General features: G+C 32.9%; 1 protein-coding gene across 2 annotated transcripts in view; it reads left to right on the plus strand.

Moving 5' to 3' along the window:
* ARID4A (AT-rich interaction domain 4A) overlaps positions 1 to 17,510 on the plus strand; it is a 57,596-nt gene that overhangs the window by 1,212 nt on the left and 38,874 nt on the right. For both annotated transcript variants that reach the window (XM_057543889.1, XM_007192930.3), the window contains exons 2-9: positions 23 to 79; positions 1,876 to 1,986; positions 4,039 to 4,104; positions 5,125 to 5,215; positions 12,539 to 12,618; positions 12,708 to 12,802; positions 14,046 to 14,178; positions 17,402 to 17,481. In XM_057543889.1, coding sequence (XP_057399872.1) covers positions 74 to 79; positions 1,876 to 1,986; positions 4,039 to 4,104; positions 5,125 to 5,215; positions 12,539 to 12,618; positions 12,708 to 12,802; positions 14,046 to 14,178; positions 17,402 to 17,481 — 662 coding nt within the window. In that variant the 5' untranslated portion in view covers positions 23 to 73. The remainder of the gene's footprint in view (positions 1 to 22; positions 80 to 1,875; positions 1,987 to 4,038; positions 4,105 to 5,124; positions 5,216 to 12,538; positions 12,619 to 12,707; positions 12,803 to 14,045; positions 14,179 to 17,401; positions 17,482 to 17,510) is intronic.

Raw genomic sequence — 17,510 nt, forward strand, 5'->3', positions numbered from 1 at the left:
TTTCCCCTCCCCTTGGTTCCAGCGACGGAGAAGATAGCTCGTTGAGCTGGAACCCCACAGATCACCAGTGAAAATGAAGGTAAGTAGAGTCGACGCTGCTCGGAACCTCGTGCCCTGGACACTGACTGTCGTGAGGCCAGTGCTATGGAATGTCATTTTTTTTTGCTACTCAAAATTGATTCGTCTGCTAAGCAGCGCTTTCTGAAAATGAGGACGTGTTGAATGGGTGAGAGATGATCATTGTGTCTAAATGCGGTCAGTTGGGCCCCTCTCCGAAGCAGTTAGCACTTTGGAAAGGCTGCTGCAGCCTTTCCATTGTTGTCCATTGGGCTAGTATTTTTAAACACTTCCTGTGTTGGCAGCGACCTTTGCAGAAGTAAAGCTTTTGTCCTGCTTTGGTTCTTTGGGGGATTTTTTGATTTTTTTTTTTTTTTCTTCCCCAGTGCCAATGCGATTTTCTAAGGAAGGAATGTGTGGCTTGTGTAAGGGAGATACCATTTCTTCTGGGGATAAAGTGAAATTCTGTGGGTAAAATATTTGAAGGTGAACTAAAACTAAGTATTATTATATATTATTATTATAACTAATAATACTTAATTTTAGTTCAGTCCTTATAGTAAATATTTTAAATGTATATCCAACCTAAAAAAAATTCTCCTGAAGACAACTAATATTGCAAACATCGTATGTGATGTTTAAAGGGAAAGGAGGGTATAGCATCCTGCAGTTCTGTGGCATTGAATGTTTCAGGTCAGATATTTATTTGTAAAAAGTATTTCTCTTCAATTTGCGTTATTCGTAAATGCACTAACCTTAAACTTGATTCCTTACTCATTTACTGTTTCAGTGTATTAAGCTCTGAAATACAGGATTTTCCCAAACTTCCTCTTGCTTTCCTATCTCTTTGAAGTGACAGTGTACCTTCTTTAATGTTAGTTGGGAAAACTTAATGAAAAAACATTTTCTACTTGAAAGTATTTCTCCAAAGTATACACTGTCACCTTTGCACTTAGCATGGTTGAGTTGAGCTTGTATGAATACAGTTAACTTTTGGAAAACATTCGTAAAATGACAGATTGAGATAGCAATCATTCTGTTACTGTCAAGATTAAAATGAATGGTGGAGTGAAATTTCTCACATCTTTCCATATATCATTCTGATCACGTCCATTTGCTAAAAGTAGATATTTCTTTGTGAAACTTTTTTTTTTAAACATACCAAGAAGATTAGTGTTGATAAACTAGGTACAGCCACCATCAGTTCACATCTCTGCATTCATCAGTTAATTTAGATTTAAAGCTTTAAAATGCAACATTTAGTCAATGATTTTTCTAAATAATGCTCTCCTTATCAAAAGGGTTGGCTTCATTTATTATCTGTACAGTTATTGTGTATCCAAAAAAATGTTGCATTTATGTAGCTATATTAATAAACATTTAATTATGTATTTGTTAGTGTTAATTTTAATAGCAATATTTCTTTTAATTTGAAAACAAAATTTCAGGAGGCCATAACTGACTAACTTAAAGTTTTATGAGACACTTAAATATACCTTTTCTGGATTTTTAAGTTTTTTCATTTCTTAAATATATTATAAAATTGTTGAATCATTTTGTACCTGAATGAAAAAACATTATTTTTCCTACTGATACTTTCTAGTTACAATTTAAATTGTTTTATGTTATCAGGATGTAGTTTATAAAGGATTGCTAATAAAGTGTTTGCTTTAGGGGTGTTTTTCAAAATATCGATGATATTAATAAGCAAATAATGTTAATGTTCTTATTACTTGACATACAGAACCTTTTGATGAGACTTGGGGTTGGAGTAGGGAAAATAGTAGTGACATTCATATCGTATGTTCCTTTCATCAGGCGGCGGATGAGCCTGCCTACCTGACAGTGGGAACTGATGTCAGTGCCAAGTACCGAGGTGCCTTCTGTGAGGCAAAAATTAAGACTGTGAAAAGGCTGGTAAAAGTTAAGGTAATTTTTTTTTTTAATGCCACAGCTTTATTAACTTGATTGAAGAGAATTAGTGATGGAATTAGGAGACTGCAAGTCAACATTTTATTTATTGAACTGTTAGTTCACTTCGTGAATCATTACTCTGTGAAAGCACTGTTATATACAAAACTATAGGAAAAGCACATTAAGAATTGGGAAATAAAAAACTCAAGATGAGAAATTATTGCAACTGCTTCCATGAAATACCATACTCATGATACTTCCCATCATTTGGATCTTTCCTGTTTGCGGTAGCATGCTTACTTAGGCTATAATCTATTTTCTCTCCTTTCATATTCAGGTAGCAACGATTTCAGGTGATTAGAAAAAAAATAGATTACTAAAAACAAAACAGTGGAAATTATCATTTCAAGACAGCGATAAAAATGACTTAAGAATTTTATCTTAAGAAAATTTTAAGATGCTTTTGTGACCAGAAAAAAAGTTATTTATTGTTATACGATATTTGGAAGTACAGAAAAGTACTGAAGGATTAAAAGCCATAGTTGACCTCAGAAATACTACTATTATCATTTTGTGTTTCCTCCTAGTAATTTTTCTACATAAATGCTTTTAATAATCTTAGTTACTTAGACTACAGAGGTAATCCATGCTTAGTATGAACTTTTTAATATTGTAGAACTGTATAATAAAGTTCATGGAGGTCCTCTGTGATATTACTCCAAAGAACCTTGTTGTGTTCTACCAAATTTTGTGCTGTGCCTTTCAGTAACACTGTTGATGTTATTATTATCATTGGATCATTCTGTACTTTCAGTTTTGCAATTTGCTTTTCACTTACATATGTGATCCTTTCCTGCAAAAATTAAGCACCCCGGAAAGAGGAAATGTTTGCCTTGTTCTGTTCGCAATACCTAGAGCAGTGCCTTATAAACAGGGGGCGCCCAGAATGTGTTGAATGAATAAGTGAACAGTGGACCCAGGACCAGCAGCATCAGTCTCACCTGAGAACTTGTTTAAAATGCAAATTCTCAGGCCCCCACCCCAGACAAACTGAATCAGAAACGCTGAGGATGGGCTGCTATGACTGTGTTATAACAAGCCCTTCAGGTGTTTCTGATGCATGTTGAAGTTTGAGGACCATTGAACTAGAGGAGTGTGATTTGTGTGGTAGACAAATAGATTTATCTATGATTATTACAAACTTTCTGTTTAAATTTTCATCTGCTGGTGATTCTTAGGATATCATTTGACATTCATTTCTTCCTTGTTTCCTATAGCCTTTTTACTATGTCAGCTATACAGGATTTCCTTATTAAATATTTACTTGGAATTCTTTGAGAATTTTAACTTTTTGTTAGTATTGTGGCTCTTTGTAGATTAATTTATTTAATTTAAAATCAATACAATGATTGTCTGGCGAGGTCTTATACATAAATTACCTAGAATTTGAAGTTTCCCCTTATTTGGGTACATGCTCCCTTTCCGTCTCCCTCTCCCATTCTCCCTCTCTCTTAATAGAGCAGGTTACCTTATATATGTGGGAAGATCTGTAGTAGAAGGCAGCACTTATTTGTGACTGAATTGCATATCAGATTATTTTTTAGGTTTACTTTATAAAGGACCAGAAGACTTCTGGTTTTAATTTGTTTACCTTGCGTGTAGGCAATAAAGTTTGATGCTGTTCTTTTTTTTTTTTTTTTTTTAAATACACTTGGCAGCAGAACCTTTATGACTAGTTGATAAAAAGTAATGAAGGCAATTTTAAGGTTTTACAATAATCACTACAGATTATAAACCTTCTATAGTTAATTCAGCAAACATTTATTAAGTGCCTGTAATATGTATTGACACTTGCTAACTGCTGGGGATATAGTGAGAAGGACTCTAGCACTCAAGGAGCTCACAGTTAATGAGAGAGACAATAAACATAAATACAATGGAATAAGTATTATACCAGAGGTAACCACAGGATGCTAAGAAAGTATAAAGACATTTTTGTTACAGTGTTACCATAAATGTACTGTTTTAAAAGTAACATGCAAACTATTGTGCAAAAATGTTTTTTAGGTACTCCTGAAACAGGATAACACTACACAATTGGTGCAAGATGACCAAGTAAAGGGTCCTTTAAGAGTACGTATTTTGTACAGTTTACAATCTGACATGATGAATCGTAAATTCATACAGTGATTTATTGGATTTTATATTTGTAGATACACTTTTAAAATGTTAAAAAATGTTAATCAAAACAAAAATACAAATAAGGTGTTGTAGAGTTAGGATAAATTACAATATTACAATGGCTGTATCCTTAGTTTAAGAATGTTAAACATCTTACAGAAGGGTAATTTAATATATGTGAACATGAGTTTCAGCTACCTTTTGTTTTGAATTCTTGGACTGAATACTACATTTTGTTTTTCATATTGTTGCCACAGATGTTTAGCTTGATAAGTATAATATACCAGTATCATAAGTCTGAATCTTCTGTTTTTCTAACTTACCAAGTAAACTATGTTGACTTAATAGTTCAATTTAATGAATACCTACATTATGTTTTCCATCCATTTCTGGCCATTTGTTTATGTTATAAATCTTTGTTATGTCAGAGTACCACTTCGATTAATATCTGATATACAAAGGTCTGGAAGCTGAAAGAAGGTCACCTGGTCCATCCCTCTCTCTCCAGGTGAACCTTTATCTAAAAGGTCCCTTAAATACAAATGCTGAATCCAATATTCAATATTTACATGAAAGAAAATTGAAGCTGTTTTTGCTGTCCTATGGTTTTTTGGTTCTTACATTCCACAGTTTTCTCGAAGGCAGTATCATGTAGTAAAAAAAGCTCTGAAATGAGACTTAAAAGACTGGGTTCTCATCCTGGACTCTTTGCAAATTATTCTCTCTTCCTGAACCACAATTTTCAACATGTAAAATAGGGGTAATAATAGCTATCTTACTTAAGCCTAAGCATTTTGAGACTTGAATTGCATGGTAAATGTATGGACACTATAAATGATAAAGATCTAAGCCAATGTAAGGTAGAATTACCATGAATAGATATATTTTTTTTAACCCAGGTCATATAGTTGGTACGAGTGATTTGGTTTGTTTGTTTACATTTGGTGATGAAATTTCGATTTTTTGTTTTAGGTTGGAGCCATTGTAGAAACAAGGACATCTGATGGATCCTTTCAGGAAGCTGTTATCAGCAAGTTGACAGATGCTAGTTGGTATACTGTGGGTAGGTAGTTAGGTAATTTAATATAGAGGATTTAATTTGCGGGTTTCATATCTATCTCTCTGTTTTGTAAATACATTGAATCATTACCTTGGCAGAGAAATATGTATTCTTTCCTGTCAATTTACTTGATATAGACAGCTAAAATTTTAATGACACCCTGATGGTAAAAAAAAAAAAAAAACCAATTATCTCCTTATAGTAACTTGGCCACTTATGGCTATTTCATCCAAGAATGTACTTCTTTTTTAGGTTATCTTGCTATTTCCCTTCAAGAAAGTTAAATTATATGGTTATTTTTCTTCCGTTAGAAAAGTCAATACAACTTAGTATTGTAAGTCATCAGACTTTTAAACTTTTTCTGGAATTACAATTAAAATTGCATAGTTGCAGTCTTTTATTGTATTACTGCCTATTTTATATAAGGGCACTATAGATGTTACCACAGAATTTTCAGACTAAAAAAATTCGGGCCAGAGTAGATTCAAGCCTAGGTGATCATGGCTTAATTTTTGATTTTCAATGCAGTCAGGACTCTCTTAGTAACACCTTTCACGAAAGATATATATGCTGCTAATGTGAATTCATTCTTAACATTTCATGCATAAGCTTATACTGGCTTTAAAAAACTTTACTGTAGTGAGTAGCAACAAGTGTCACAGTGCATGTAAATGAAAACCTAAATGTAGTACCTATATAGTTGCTGTCATTATGTTGATGAGAATAACAATAATTAAGATTTCCAAGTCTCCTCTCATTAGTTTCAGACTACAGAGTCTTGTGGATAACGTCCAATCGTTGGCTTTACACTGAACATCTATAGCATTATTTGGTTTTTACATTTATGTCTTGGTATAAAAGATGTAATTATAGTGTTGTGGTTTCCTTGCAGAAGGTAAAGAAATGACCCTTTAGGTTTATTTTTAGTTTACTTGATTTGTTGCTTTGGGTAAACATCATTCATCTGTAGTTGATGCTCAAAGCTGTGAAGAACACGCTTTGGTTGAAAATTGTGCTTCCTGTGTCTAACTCTGTGGCTTCTATTAGTAGTAGCAATGTGCTGTATGTACCTAATATTTTCTAACCATTTTTCTTCTTAGACCTCCTACAAGTTGGTGTTGGTTCACAATGGTGCTATTATTCTGAACTATATATTTTTAGGAGGCTTAATTGTGACTGTTGATAGTTGTTAGAGATTTAAAAACTAAGCTTAAAATTAACTCTTAGATTTTAAGTGGATACAATTTTGCTATATTAAAGCAGCGGTAAAAATTACAGCAGTTGATGTGTGCAGAATCATGGGAAATAATATGATGCATGTTTGAATACTAATATGCATCCTATTTGGTGCCCAATATCAAGGTTACATTCACAATACTTGTGAAGTTTTACTGATGCAATGCTTATACTTCTGCAGCAGCAATACTTTTCAGGTTTTCACATTTTGGATTTTCTGCACCCCAGAGTAATCCTTCAATTATTAATAGCAATCTCTGTCCTTTACATGAATGGCACTTCAGTATTGATGAAAACTAGTTGCTACTGAGCATTCTCTGTGGTGATTTTCTTTGATAGATAATAACAGAAAAAATCGTATAATTCTTGTTCTCAAAGAGCTTAGAATCTTAATTGCATATGGTCCATATATTAAGCATTAGTGTACATAAGAATCACTTGGTGCTCATTTGAAAAAACAAGGATTTGAGGACCCCAAATCTCTCTAATTGAGTAGGTCTGGGATGGCAACCCAAGAATCTTTCTTTTTTATAAGCACATTGGCTGAATCTAATGCAGTTAGTACACACTTAGAAAACAGACCACATTTGTAGAAACAGAATAATTAGGGGAGAAGAATCCAAAATATTTAAGATTTTTGCATCTGTGTAATGAGAGACAGTGACCAAAAAATTTTAAGATGTTAAGAGGCCATATTCTCTTAAGTATACTCAGTGTAGCACTCTGCGATAAAGAATGTTTAGGTATTGAAGGATGTAGGCCACATAAAGAATGATCCTTATTGAAAGATGGCAAAATAAAATGTGTGATCTCTCACAGGTCACGAACTTTCTATAATTTTCTTGAATTGAGTGACTACTTAATTGCTCTTTTCTGGAATTTTTCTTGATTTCTAATTCCTAGCAAAGTGTTATATAGGTAGAATCAGAAAGTATTCAAAGTATTGTTAATGGTCTCAATGATGTTTTTTGATTTTAAAAGAACTTGAAATTATGTCAGGCTATTAAAAATGAAACAAAAGGGGATACCACACCGCTGATTTGGATTAAATAGGAGTTATAATTATCAGTGATCAAAAGTTATCTGAGAAACTGTTATTAACTCCTTATATAATATAGGTATTAATTTTTCATATTATAGCTGAATGACCAATTTTGAAAAAGATTATGGATCTAACATAACTCAATTAAAAAAATCTAATAATACCTTGACCTCCAGTGTTGAACAATAAATAGCACCAGTTCATGGATTTTTATGTTTTTTGAGACTTTGAAATATTTCCCCTTCCTATCATAAAACAGTGCTTCCTAGCAGTTTATTCATTTGGCAGTTCTTTTCCTTGCATTAAAGATAAGGAATCTGTAATGTATGGAAGTGTATTGTTATCTGTCCAGCCATTCAGAAGATAACCAAAATTGGGATTAGAATTCATATCTCCACTTGAATGTTGCCTTTAATTCCTGACAGATATAACTGTCAGTAAGACATTCTAAAACTGTTCTTCTTTTGCTTTGTTAGAATATAAAAAAACACATTGTATTTGAAAAATAAGAAAAATGTAAAGGAGAAAGTTGCTTTTAATTTAAATAATTTATATATAAATGTATGTAAACACATGCATCATATATCAAGTTTAACACTAAAATCTTTTCAATCATTGATATATTTTTGTGACAAATGCTTTTTAAGTTTCTGGATTTTTTCATACCTTCTTATTATTTTGTACATCAGTTTTATCAGATCTCATGGAAATTCTAAGTTAAAGGAGTAGAGGAGGGTTACATTAACCTGGTGAATGGACTGACTTTTGTAGAATGTGCTGTAGGCTTATAAGGCTTTTAATTTGATTAGAACAGCTTATGACGAATGTTGTTATAACCAGAATCAACCACAAAATGTTTTCAAAGCCAAGTGGTTATTCCCCTGACTAGAAAATCATTCAGTAAGAAAAAAAATACTAAAAAAAAAAGTACTAAGTAACAAATCTATTTAGTCCTGTGATAGGCCTTAACCCATTGTTTAAATAGCCTTCTGTAAGACTTAACATTCTCGTGATATTTTGTTAACATAATTATACATTTGTTAATTTCTTAAATTTCCAGATTCCTGAAGTTTTTGATCTTAGCTGCTGAGGGGCTTCTATAGTTATCACAGATGATTTTATGAGCAACAGAACTATTGGTTTTACCTAGGGTATGCATATATTTTTAATTTTAAAGTTTTTACTGTATCACGTGAAATGTTTTCTTAATTGTTAACGGTATAAACAGATATAACAATAATACTTATTTTCACAAAGTCAGAATTCTTTTTTTTGTTTATTTTTTGTTTATTAACAAGATAAAGTTTGAGGGTTTAAAAAAAATCAATTTTTATTATTGAAATATAGTTGCTTTACAGTGTAGTGTTAATTTCTGCTGTATAGCAAAGTGATTCAGTTATACATATGTATACATTCTTTTTCATATTCTTTTCTATTATGGTTTATCACAGGATATTGAATATAGTTCCCTGTTCTATACAGTAGGACCTTGTTGTTTATCAAGTCAGAATTCTTAACTCTCTTCCCAGTGTTCATTTTATGCCTCTGTTTCTTACCTGTTTCTTAATTCATTTTGATCCCCCCTTGACTAAATTGTAGCTCATAGATGAACCTTCTAATTCTCAATTTCTTTATCTATAAAAGGAAGATAGTGATTCCGACCCTGTAGAGGCTGCTGTGAGGATTAGGGCATAGTAGAAGCTTAATAAGTAATAGCCAATTGTATCTTTGGATAGATAAAGTTAATTTACTGTTGTTATTATCTTATTATTCTCCAGCATCTAACAGTGCTATGATAACAGGTAAATCTTTTGTATTTAGTAGTTAGATTAGGTCCCTGTTACTTTTGTTTCTTTGAATTCTAACAGTTTAGGGTCAGGCTTTGTGTATTTGTTTCCATTAGCATTATTTTGTCTCGTGTGATTAATGTTATAGAGAGAGTCTTAGCTTCATCATTGTCCTCAAATTAGGTTTTAGAATTTATGTGTAATATACTAACAGGGATACAATTTTAGTAGTATCTGTTCTCTTGCACTCAGTGAATGATCTATTCAAATGCCATTTTTGGCAAGTATAAGACATTTCATATCTTATAATTACTAGATCCTTATACTCTGACTTTTTTTCTCTTGGCGTGCTGTAGTATACACCTTGAACCAAAAATAAGCTTAATATACTATACACACACCAGTTAATTATTTCACTCTTATCAAAATGCCAGAGTCAGTGTTCAATGCCTTCAAATTATGTGTTCTTTAAGATGATATTTCTAACATGGAAGTTATAGAGGAAACTTTTTTTTTTTGGCCGCACCACATGGCTTGTGGGATAGTTCCCCAACCTGGGATTGAACCTGGGCCCTTGGCAGTGAGAGTGCAGAGTCCTAACCACTGGACTGCCAGGGAATTCCCTAGAGGAAACTTTTTAAAAATAAATTTTATTTATTTATTTTTGGCTGCGTTGGGTCTTCCTTGCTGTGCGCGGGCTTTCTCTGGTTGCGGCGAGCGGGGGCTACTCTCTGTTGCGGTGTGCGGGTTTCTCCTTGCAGTGGCTTCTCTTGTTGCGAAGCACGGGCTCTAGGCGCACGGGTTTCAGTAGTTGTGGCTCGTGGGCTCTAGAGCACAGGCTCAGTAGTTGTGGCGCACGGGCTTAGTCGCTACGCGGCATGTGGGATCTTCCCGGCCCAGGGCTCGATTCAGTGTCCCCTGCATTGGCAGGCGGATTCTTAACCATTGCGCCACCAGGGAAGCCCTAGATGGAACTTCTTAATGATTTTGATAATCAGGGATGTCATGATTAAATAGGTCCACTATGTTGTTAAGTTTTCTGTTTGTCTTTCAGAAAGTCTTGAGAAGTTATATGGCTCAACAAACTTGTATAAAGTACTCAAATACATACCTTTATATAGTTTTATGAATTAAAAAAAATTCTTAAAAGTATTTTTTAAGAGAAACAGAGAAAATTCTGTTTCTCTTTGTTCACTTGAAGTTGGAAGGGGTTCGGTTCCTGTAAAAAAATGTAAAAGGGTTATTTGTACCACAATTGACTTTGGTCCTTACCTTATTTCTAACCATGGTAAAATTGTGTTGAAGTGAGATTAATTTTTTCCTTCAAAAATCTGATATATTTCAAGGGGAATATTTTAAAAAAACAAGAACTCAGAATGTTAAATTGTTGAAATTTCTCATCAGAGCATTTTGATTTGGGGCTGCCATTGATTAATAATAAAACATTGTGGAAAAGATTTTGTTTCATAAATTTGATATTAGTGATTTGTCCTATATTCTCATTTTCCTTCCTCACATCTCCACCACTTGAATGTGGTGTATATAGTGTATATGTGTGTGTCCAGTGTCACCATCTTTGGTATTGTAGGCATTAAGGAAAATTGGAACTTTTAAGTTTTATTCTTTAGCATACTTATGGACATTAATAATAACATGAAAATTATTTTAAGTTTGGTATGATAATTTCATGATTTTGAATTTTTCAAAGAGCAGTGGTTTATTTATCAGACTCGATGACACCATATAAATCATAATTGTGATACAAATATTTAAACTAGTGTTAATCAAGTGTAGATTAGTGATATAATTGTTGGAGGATATTGTGTTTTATCCTGTCATTGTGTCTGCAGGTGGTCATTAATTTCTGCATCATTGACAGTGTATAACAGATGATTTTGCAGAATTATTATGGTTCTTTAAATATGTGCATCAGGAGCTTTTAATATTCTCTGCATTGTCTCCTGCATGTAAGAGAATCTAAACTAGGTGTCTTTAGTCTAAGAGAAGGAACTGACTGAGGTGGATAAATATTGAAGAAGTTGAGCACTCTTACATAGTTAAGTTTCTACCATGAAAAATGTTTATGATTCAAAGGCAAAGTTTTTGCTAATAAAGCAGCCCTTTAAAAAAAATTCATGATTGTAATTATATAGATAACAAGGTAAAGATTTTAAGATATTAAATCAAGATAATGTAGAATTTTCCTTTCTTAACATTAATCTATTCTGTTAAATTGGAAAAACATTAAAAAATTGAAAAACATGTAGAATTATAAAAATTAGGATTAAATCTTAAAATAATAATCACTTTTGTTTATGTATGCTTTCCTGTGTATGTGCTTTTTCCATAATATATATAAACATTTGTTGATGTGTATACGCGTTTTAAGTATCAGAGGTAAGGATTCTATCTTCTTGTATTTTATTTTTTCATAATGCTGGGCATCAGGTATCTTCTGAGAACATTTCATTTGTGAATATTAGATGGTAAAATCAGAGTACCTTTCTAGAAAATTAAACCTATAAAATTATCAAAATAATATATATAGCTAGATATATGAAGAGCATTGGTGGTAAATTGTTAAATTCCTTGCCCCCATTTTCTTGAAATATTTTACACATAGTTTCCAAGTAGTATGATTTCTTTTAAATGTAGTAGAAATAAAAACTTGAGAAAGCTTCTGTGCAATTACGACTTATTTTTTAGAATTAAAAAAATTTTCTTCTTTCTGGTGTTTCAACTTTTATTTCTAAACTTCTTGCATCCTCCTCTAGCAAAAGAAACAAGTTGAATCTTATTACTTTAGAATTTGGCAGCCAGTACTTCTGTTGTATTAGGTTATCATGCAAATAAGTAGAAGCAGTAGAGTGAACCAACAGCATTACGAGCAGTCAGACAGTTTCTGGACATTAGAGATACTCCATTGATAACTGTTGCGAAAAAACCCATGATACTTCTTTTTTTTAAACCAGGTTTTTGCTCGTTCTTCTAAGATGAAAGGTAATTTAATATCTGTGCTTTGACTAGGTTGCTAATGGTTTAAGAAGGTCATTCTGTAGTGATAGAGATTGAAAAAGTGAATGGAGACACTTAAGCAGTTTGGGGCAGCCATTAACCTGTATTTGTTTGGTATCTATAGAATGAAAAGTGTGTGTATATTTTATAAGGTTTTGAAGCATAACTAACGAATAATGGTTCTTAAGCCCCAGGTAAATAGCAATAAGTGTGCATAAATTCTCTGATATCTTTTGCCTATTGCAGTGTTCGATGATGGTGACGAGAGAACATTGAGACGTACCTCGCTATGCCTGAAAGGAGAGAGACATTTTGCTGAGAGTGAGGTAGGGTAACATGGATGGACTTTTTAAATTGAACAACGGCTACTAATGTAGAGGCAAAAAGTGATTTAATTTGTCTGTTTCTTATCCAGACTCTTGACCAGCTTCCATTAACAAATCCAGAGCATTTTGGAACTCCAGTAATTGCAAAGAAGACGAACAGAGGAAGGAGGTCCTCTCTGCCTGTGTGAGTGTTTTCATGTACAGTAACATTACAATTATCACAACATTAAATAAGTGGTTTTTCTACGGTGGCGAAATTTGTTTGGGTGGCCTTTCCACAGCATCTTGTATCCTTGTTTTAGACATTTTACCCTGAGTAGACTTTGTTCTTAATTCTTGGACAAAGTAATAGGAATAATGATCTCAACCCCTTTTTAAAAAAGGCTATTTTTTTTTTTGAGTTACTTTGCCAAATTCCTTAATTGATAGGATTATTTTGCTATGTTATGTGTGTATATGTGTTTTTTTAGCCTTTTTATTTCAAAAACATTTCAAGTTTAAAAATTGTAAGAAGAATACAACAAACTTTCATATACTCATCCAGATTCACTAAATTATTAAAACTTTTGAACACATTTGCTTTATCATTTCCTGTCTTTATATACATATATTATAATTATTTTTTATTTAATAATAATTTTAATTGGCTGAACCATTTAAGAGGAAGTTGCAAGCATCATGACTTCTTATCCCTAAATAGTTTATGTAAGAACAAGGACATTCTCTTATATAATCAAAGTATGGTTATCAAATTCAGAACATATAACATTGATAGAATGCTATTATCTGATAATATATAATACACATTTCAGATTTTGCCAGTTGTCCCAATAATAGCCTTTATACCATCACCTGATTCCAGGATTCAATCCAAGATCATGCATTGCATTTAGTTTATGTGGTTCTTAAGTCTCCTTTAATCTAGAAAAGTTCCTCAGCCTTTTTTTGTCTTCATGACAGTGACATTTTTGAAGAGTACAGGCCAATTGTTTTGTAGATTTTTCCTCATTGTGGCCTTGTCTGATTGTTTAGTTATCCAGATAGGTTATCTAAATAAACCTCCTGATGTGTTTGGTGAGATCTTTTCCTAACCTGTTGGAGAATTAGAGTTACATTATCTGGAACCTGGCCTTCATAAAAAGTGGAAGGGCAGTCTCTTAAACTGTATTTGGCACAGTGAGTACTTCCTGGTGATATAGCTTTTCTGTCCCAGCCAGTGGTTGGCATGAGAGTCTAAGTCCAGGTCCTCACTGATCTAGTGAAGTGCACTCAGGGTTACCATGGACAGCGCAGGACTACTTCTTTGGGGCTAGGGAAGTATCTGTTTCTTCAATTCTAACTTGAATGAAGAGGCTACTACCCTGGGGTAATGACTGTATCAAAAATGGTTGATGTTAAGATCATGATAAAGTTATTCTAACTTTTAGTAACGAAGATGAAAAAGAAGAAGAAAGTAGTGAAGAGGAAGATGAAGATAAGCGACGTCTCAATGATGAATTATTAGGAAAAGTTGTAAGTGTGGTATCTACATCTGAGAAGAGTGAATGGTATCCTGCTTTGGTAAGTATAGTTTCTTTGCAGAGTTAATTAACCATTTAAAGTATTTGTTTAACATGGATTTTAAGAAAGCATTTAAAATATTTTGAGAGTGTTACGCAAATTTAGTTTGGACTTTATTGCAAAATTGAGCAATCCTACTCAGGTCCCGCATACTTCACTGTCTTCTTTTGTTATTTCCTTTCTTTACTTCTCTGTAACCAAGTATTTATTGAGATCTTTCAGTTTTTCCTTCAAAATGTGTCCAGTGGTCTGTTTTTACTCTGTTCCCATCACCTTTTTTCACCTGATACATAGCACCTACCACCAACTTCTCTTAACTTGATGCCTGAATGCTTTCTTTACTAAATTCAGACTTATTTTCTAGAAGTAACTTTTATAGAGAAATTTTAAAACATTGATTTAATCATGATAGTCCCATTCTCAAAAAAAAAAAAAAAACCTGCACTGACTCTGCCTAATGAGTCAATTCTGCATTTTTAGCTGATATCTGTGGTCATCCCTAGCTCTTAGTTTGTTTCTCATTTTCAGTGTAAGCTGTCTACTTAGGCTCTTTCTTAACTGTTCCCTGTGTAAGACACTTCACTCCTCCAGTCCTTTACCCCTTAAATCAATTAGTATTTACTAAGGATTTGCAGTGACTTCAGCTTTGCTCTAAGCTCCTTAAGAAAAGAAAGAGGTATGAGACATAACACATTGCCCTCAAGGAGTTTACTATACACATCTCAAAGACTGTGTAGTAGTTAAATATTATATAGTAATTTAAAAAACGTTTGGTGCAGACACTGGAATAGGACAAAGAGTTTTAGGGAAAGGAAGGGTATACCTAGGCTTTAGAAATGGCAAATCTTGGGTAGGTTGGTAGAGAAAACTAACCTTTGCTTACTTGGGAAAGGAATGAGAAGGTATGGGCGAGAGAATTACTTCACAAGAGGAATCAATAGTACTTGGTAATACCTATCTCCCCTTTCTCTTCTTCCTACTCCTCTCCTCTTAAATATGTCTTAAGGCTCAGCTCAGGTCCTACCTTTCCTGCAGATTCTCCCCTAACCACTTTAACATAAGTATGCCCCTTCTTCTCTGAGTTTTGATATCACTTATATCTCTAATAATAATTTTGGCACAAAATACCTCCCAAATTAGGTTAGACTCCTTTAAAGAACTGAGGCCTTTTTTTTTTTTTTTTTTTTTTTAGGTTTCTGTGTGCATATAAATACATTACTCAATTCCTATGTAGTAGATTTGCTTTACATAGGAAAAGTCTGAAAATCCTTTGAACCTTTCAGCTGTATAGGCCAACAAGTAAATGGGTTTGGATTCAGAATACTCAGGTCATAATTTGTCAAGAGATTAAAAAAAAAAAATGCCTTTATTTACTCAACAGGTTTATCATTTCCCAGGTGATAAAAGATGAGTAAGAGTCAGTGTAAGAATCAATCTTACATTTGATGATTTTAGTGTACTGCAGAGAATAATCCAAGTAACTGTAATATAAAATAGTATACATTCAATATTAGGACTTCTTGTCCTGAGACCTTGCATTTATTTGAAGGAAATCCAAAAAGAAAAATAAAGAAAAAGCCTTCATGAAGCTTTTGAGCTGAGCCTTGAAGGATTTAAAGTTAGTTAGCAGAGCTTCACTAGATAACTTTCTTAGAAGAAACAGAATAAGTCATAGGAAAGAAGGGGGTTTGTTCATGAAACTGTGTGCTGTGGGAATCCATTTTGGCTAAATATTAGATGTGAATAGGGGCATAATAGGAAAGAAGACTGGGAAGATAATTTGGATCAAGGGCAGAAGAGCCTTTAAAATTTCATCTAAAGAATCTGGACATAATTCTGCATAGAATTTTGCAGAAGAATGATATTATTTGAGCTGCATATTTAGGAATGTTAATGATGCAGTGGTATGGTGGATGGATTGTTGTGGAAAGCAGTGGAGGTGATAGGAATCAATTTGGAGGCCATTAGAGTGGTTCACAGGTGAGGTAATTAAGCCTTGGGTTCTGTCTACTCATCCTTTAAGACTTACCTTAAGCCTTAGCTGCCACACATTTTCCCTTCCCAGGTCTGGTTAAATCTTCTTCCTAGGTGTTTTTATTGATACTTTATCTTATGCCTAGTTGGTATCACTGTACTTATCCTTCGTTATGTTCTTTTTGTATATCTTTTTGTATTTACCTTTCCATTTCAGTGTTAGCTCCTTGAGGGCAGACACAACTATATTATTAGTCTAGTAATTACCAGCACCTAACAAACAAACAAACAAAAAAACATTTAATACCATCTGATGTTAAGACAGCTGATACAACTGCCAAGAATTTTTGATTGTCTGGACATAACGCTGTTTAATATGATAGTCATGAGCCATGTGTGGCTATTTAAGTTTAAATTGTAACTTAATTAATATTAAATAGAATTAAAAATTCAGTCTCTCAGTTGAACTGGCCACATTTCAGATGCTCAGGCCCATGTGATTCATTGCTGCTATATTGGTCAGTGCCGACAGAGGACATTTCCATCATTGCATAAAGTTCTGTGGTTGGTGCTAGATTACCACAGAGGGGCTAATGTTGAGCAGGTACAGTTCAGCAATTTATTAGTAGCCTTTAGTGTTTTTTAAATATTAAATTCTGTAAAGAATATACAGAGATTGGTTAGTTACTAATGTTAAGACATTTGTTATTTTTAAAAGTTAAGAAATTTAAAAGTTCTTCACTCAGATTTTCTCTGATTTGTTTAATTACTAAAAATTGTACATGCCTTGGTAAGAATGGGAACTTAAGTGCTTATTTTAATCAAATAGGCAGATTTCAAAATTGATCCTGATTTAAGTGCATTTAAAAAAAATTATAATATGGCATATTTTCATCATAGATCATACATTTTTTTTGGACAGTAAATGAGTTATTATTATTTGGCTTAGAATAAATCCTAATATTTTTAAAGTGGTCACATTATGGTTTATATTTCATTAATTATTCATTTTATTATCTAATGACTGGGTATATTAAATATCTAGAAAGCCAATATGCTAAAGAAAAATTAGAAGGCAATCTTTTGTAAGTAATTTATTATGGTATGGAAGCTGTTGACAATGAACCTATTTCTTTTCAAATATAATCATTTCAAGAAGTTAGGGGATCTAGAATTGTTATTATAAAAAATATATTCTTTCTTTGAGTAGGGAAAGTAGTAATCAATCTGCTTTTATTTTATATTTCAGGTAGTATCTCCCAGTTGTAATGATGATATCACAGTGAAAAAAGACCAATGTTTAATTCGGTCATTTATCGATTCTAAATTGTGAGTAATGAATCACTTAATAGTGTTAC

Source organism: Balaenoptera acutorostrata, chromosome 3 (genome assembly GCF_949987535.1).
Source record: "Balaenoptera acutorostrata chromosome 3, mBalAcu1.1, whole genome shotgun sequence".
NCBI classification, from domain to species: domain Eukaryota; kingdom Metazoa; phylum Chordata; class Mammalia; order Artiodactyla; family Balaenopteridae; genus Balaenoptera; species Balaenoptera acutorostrata.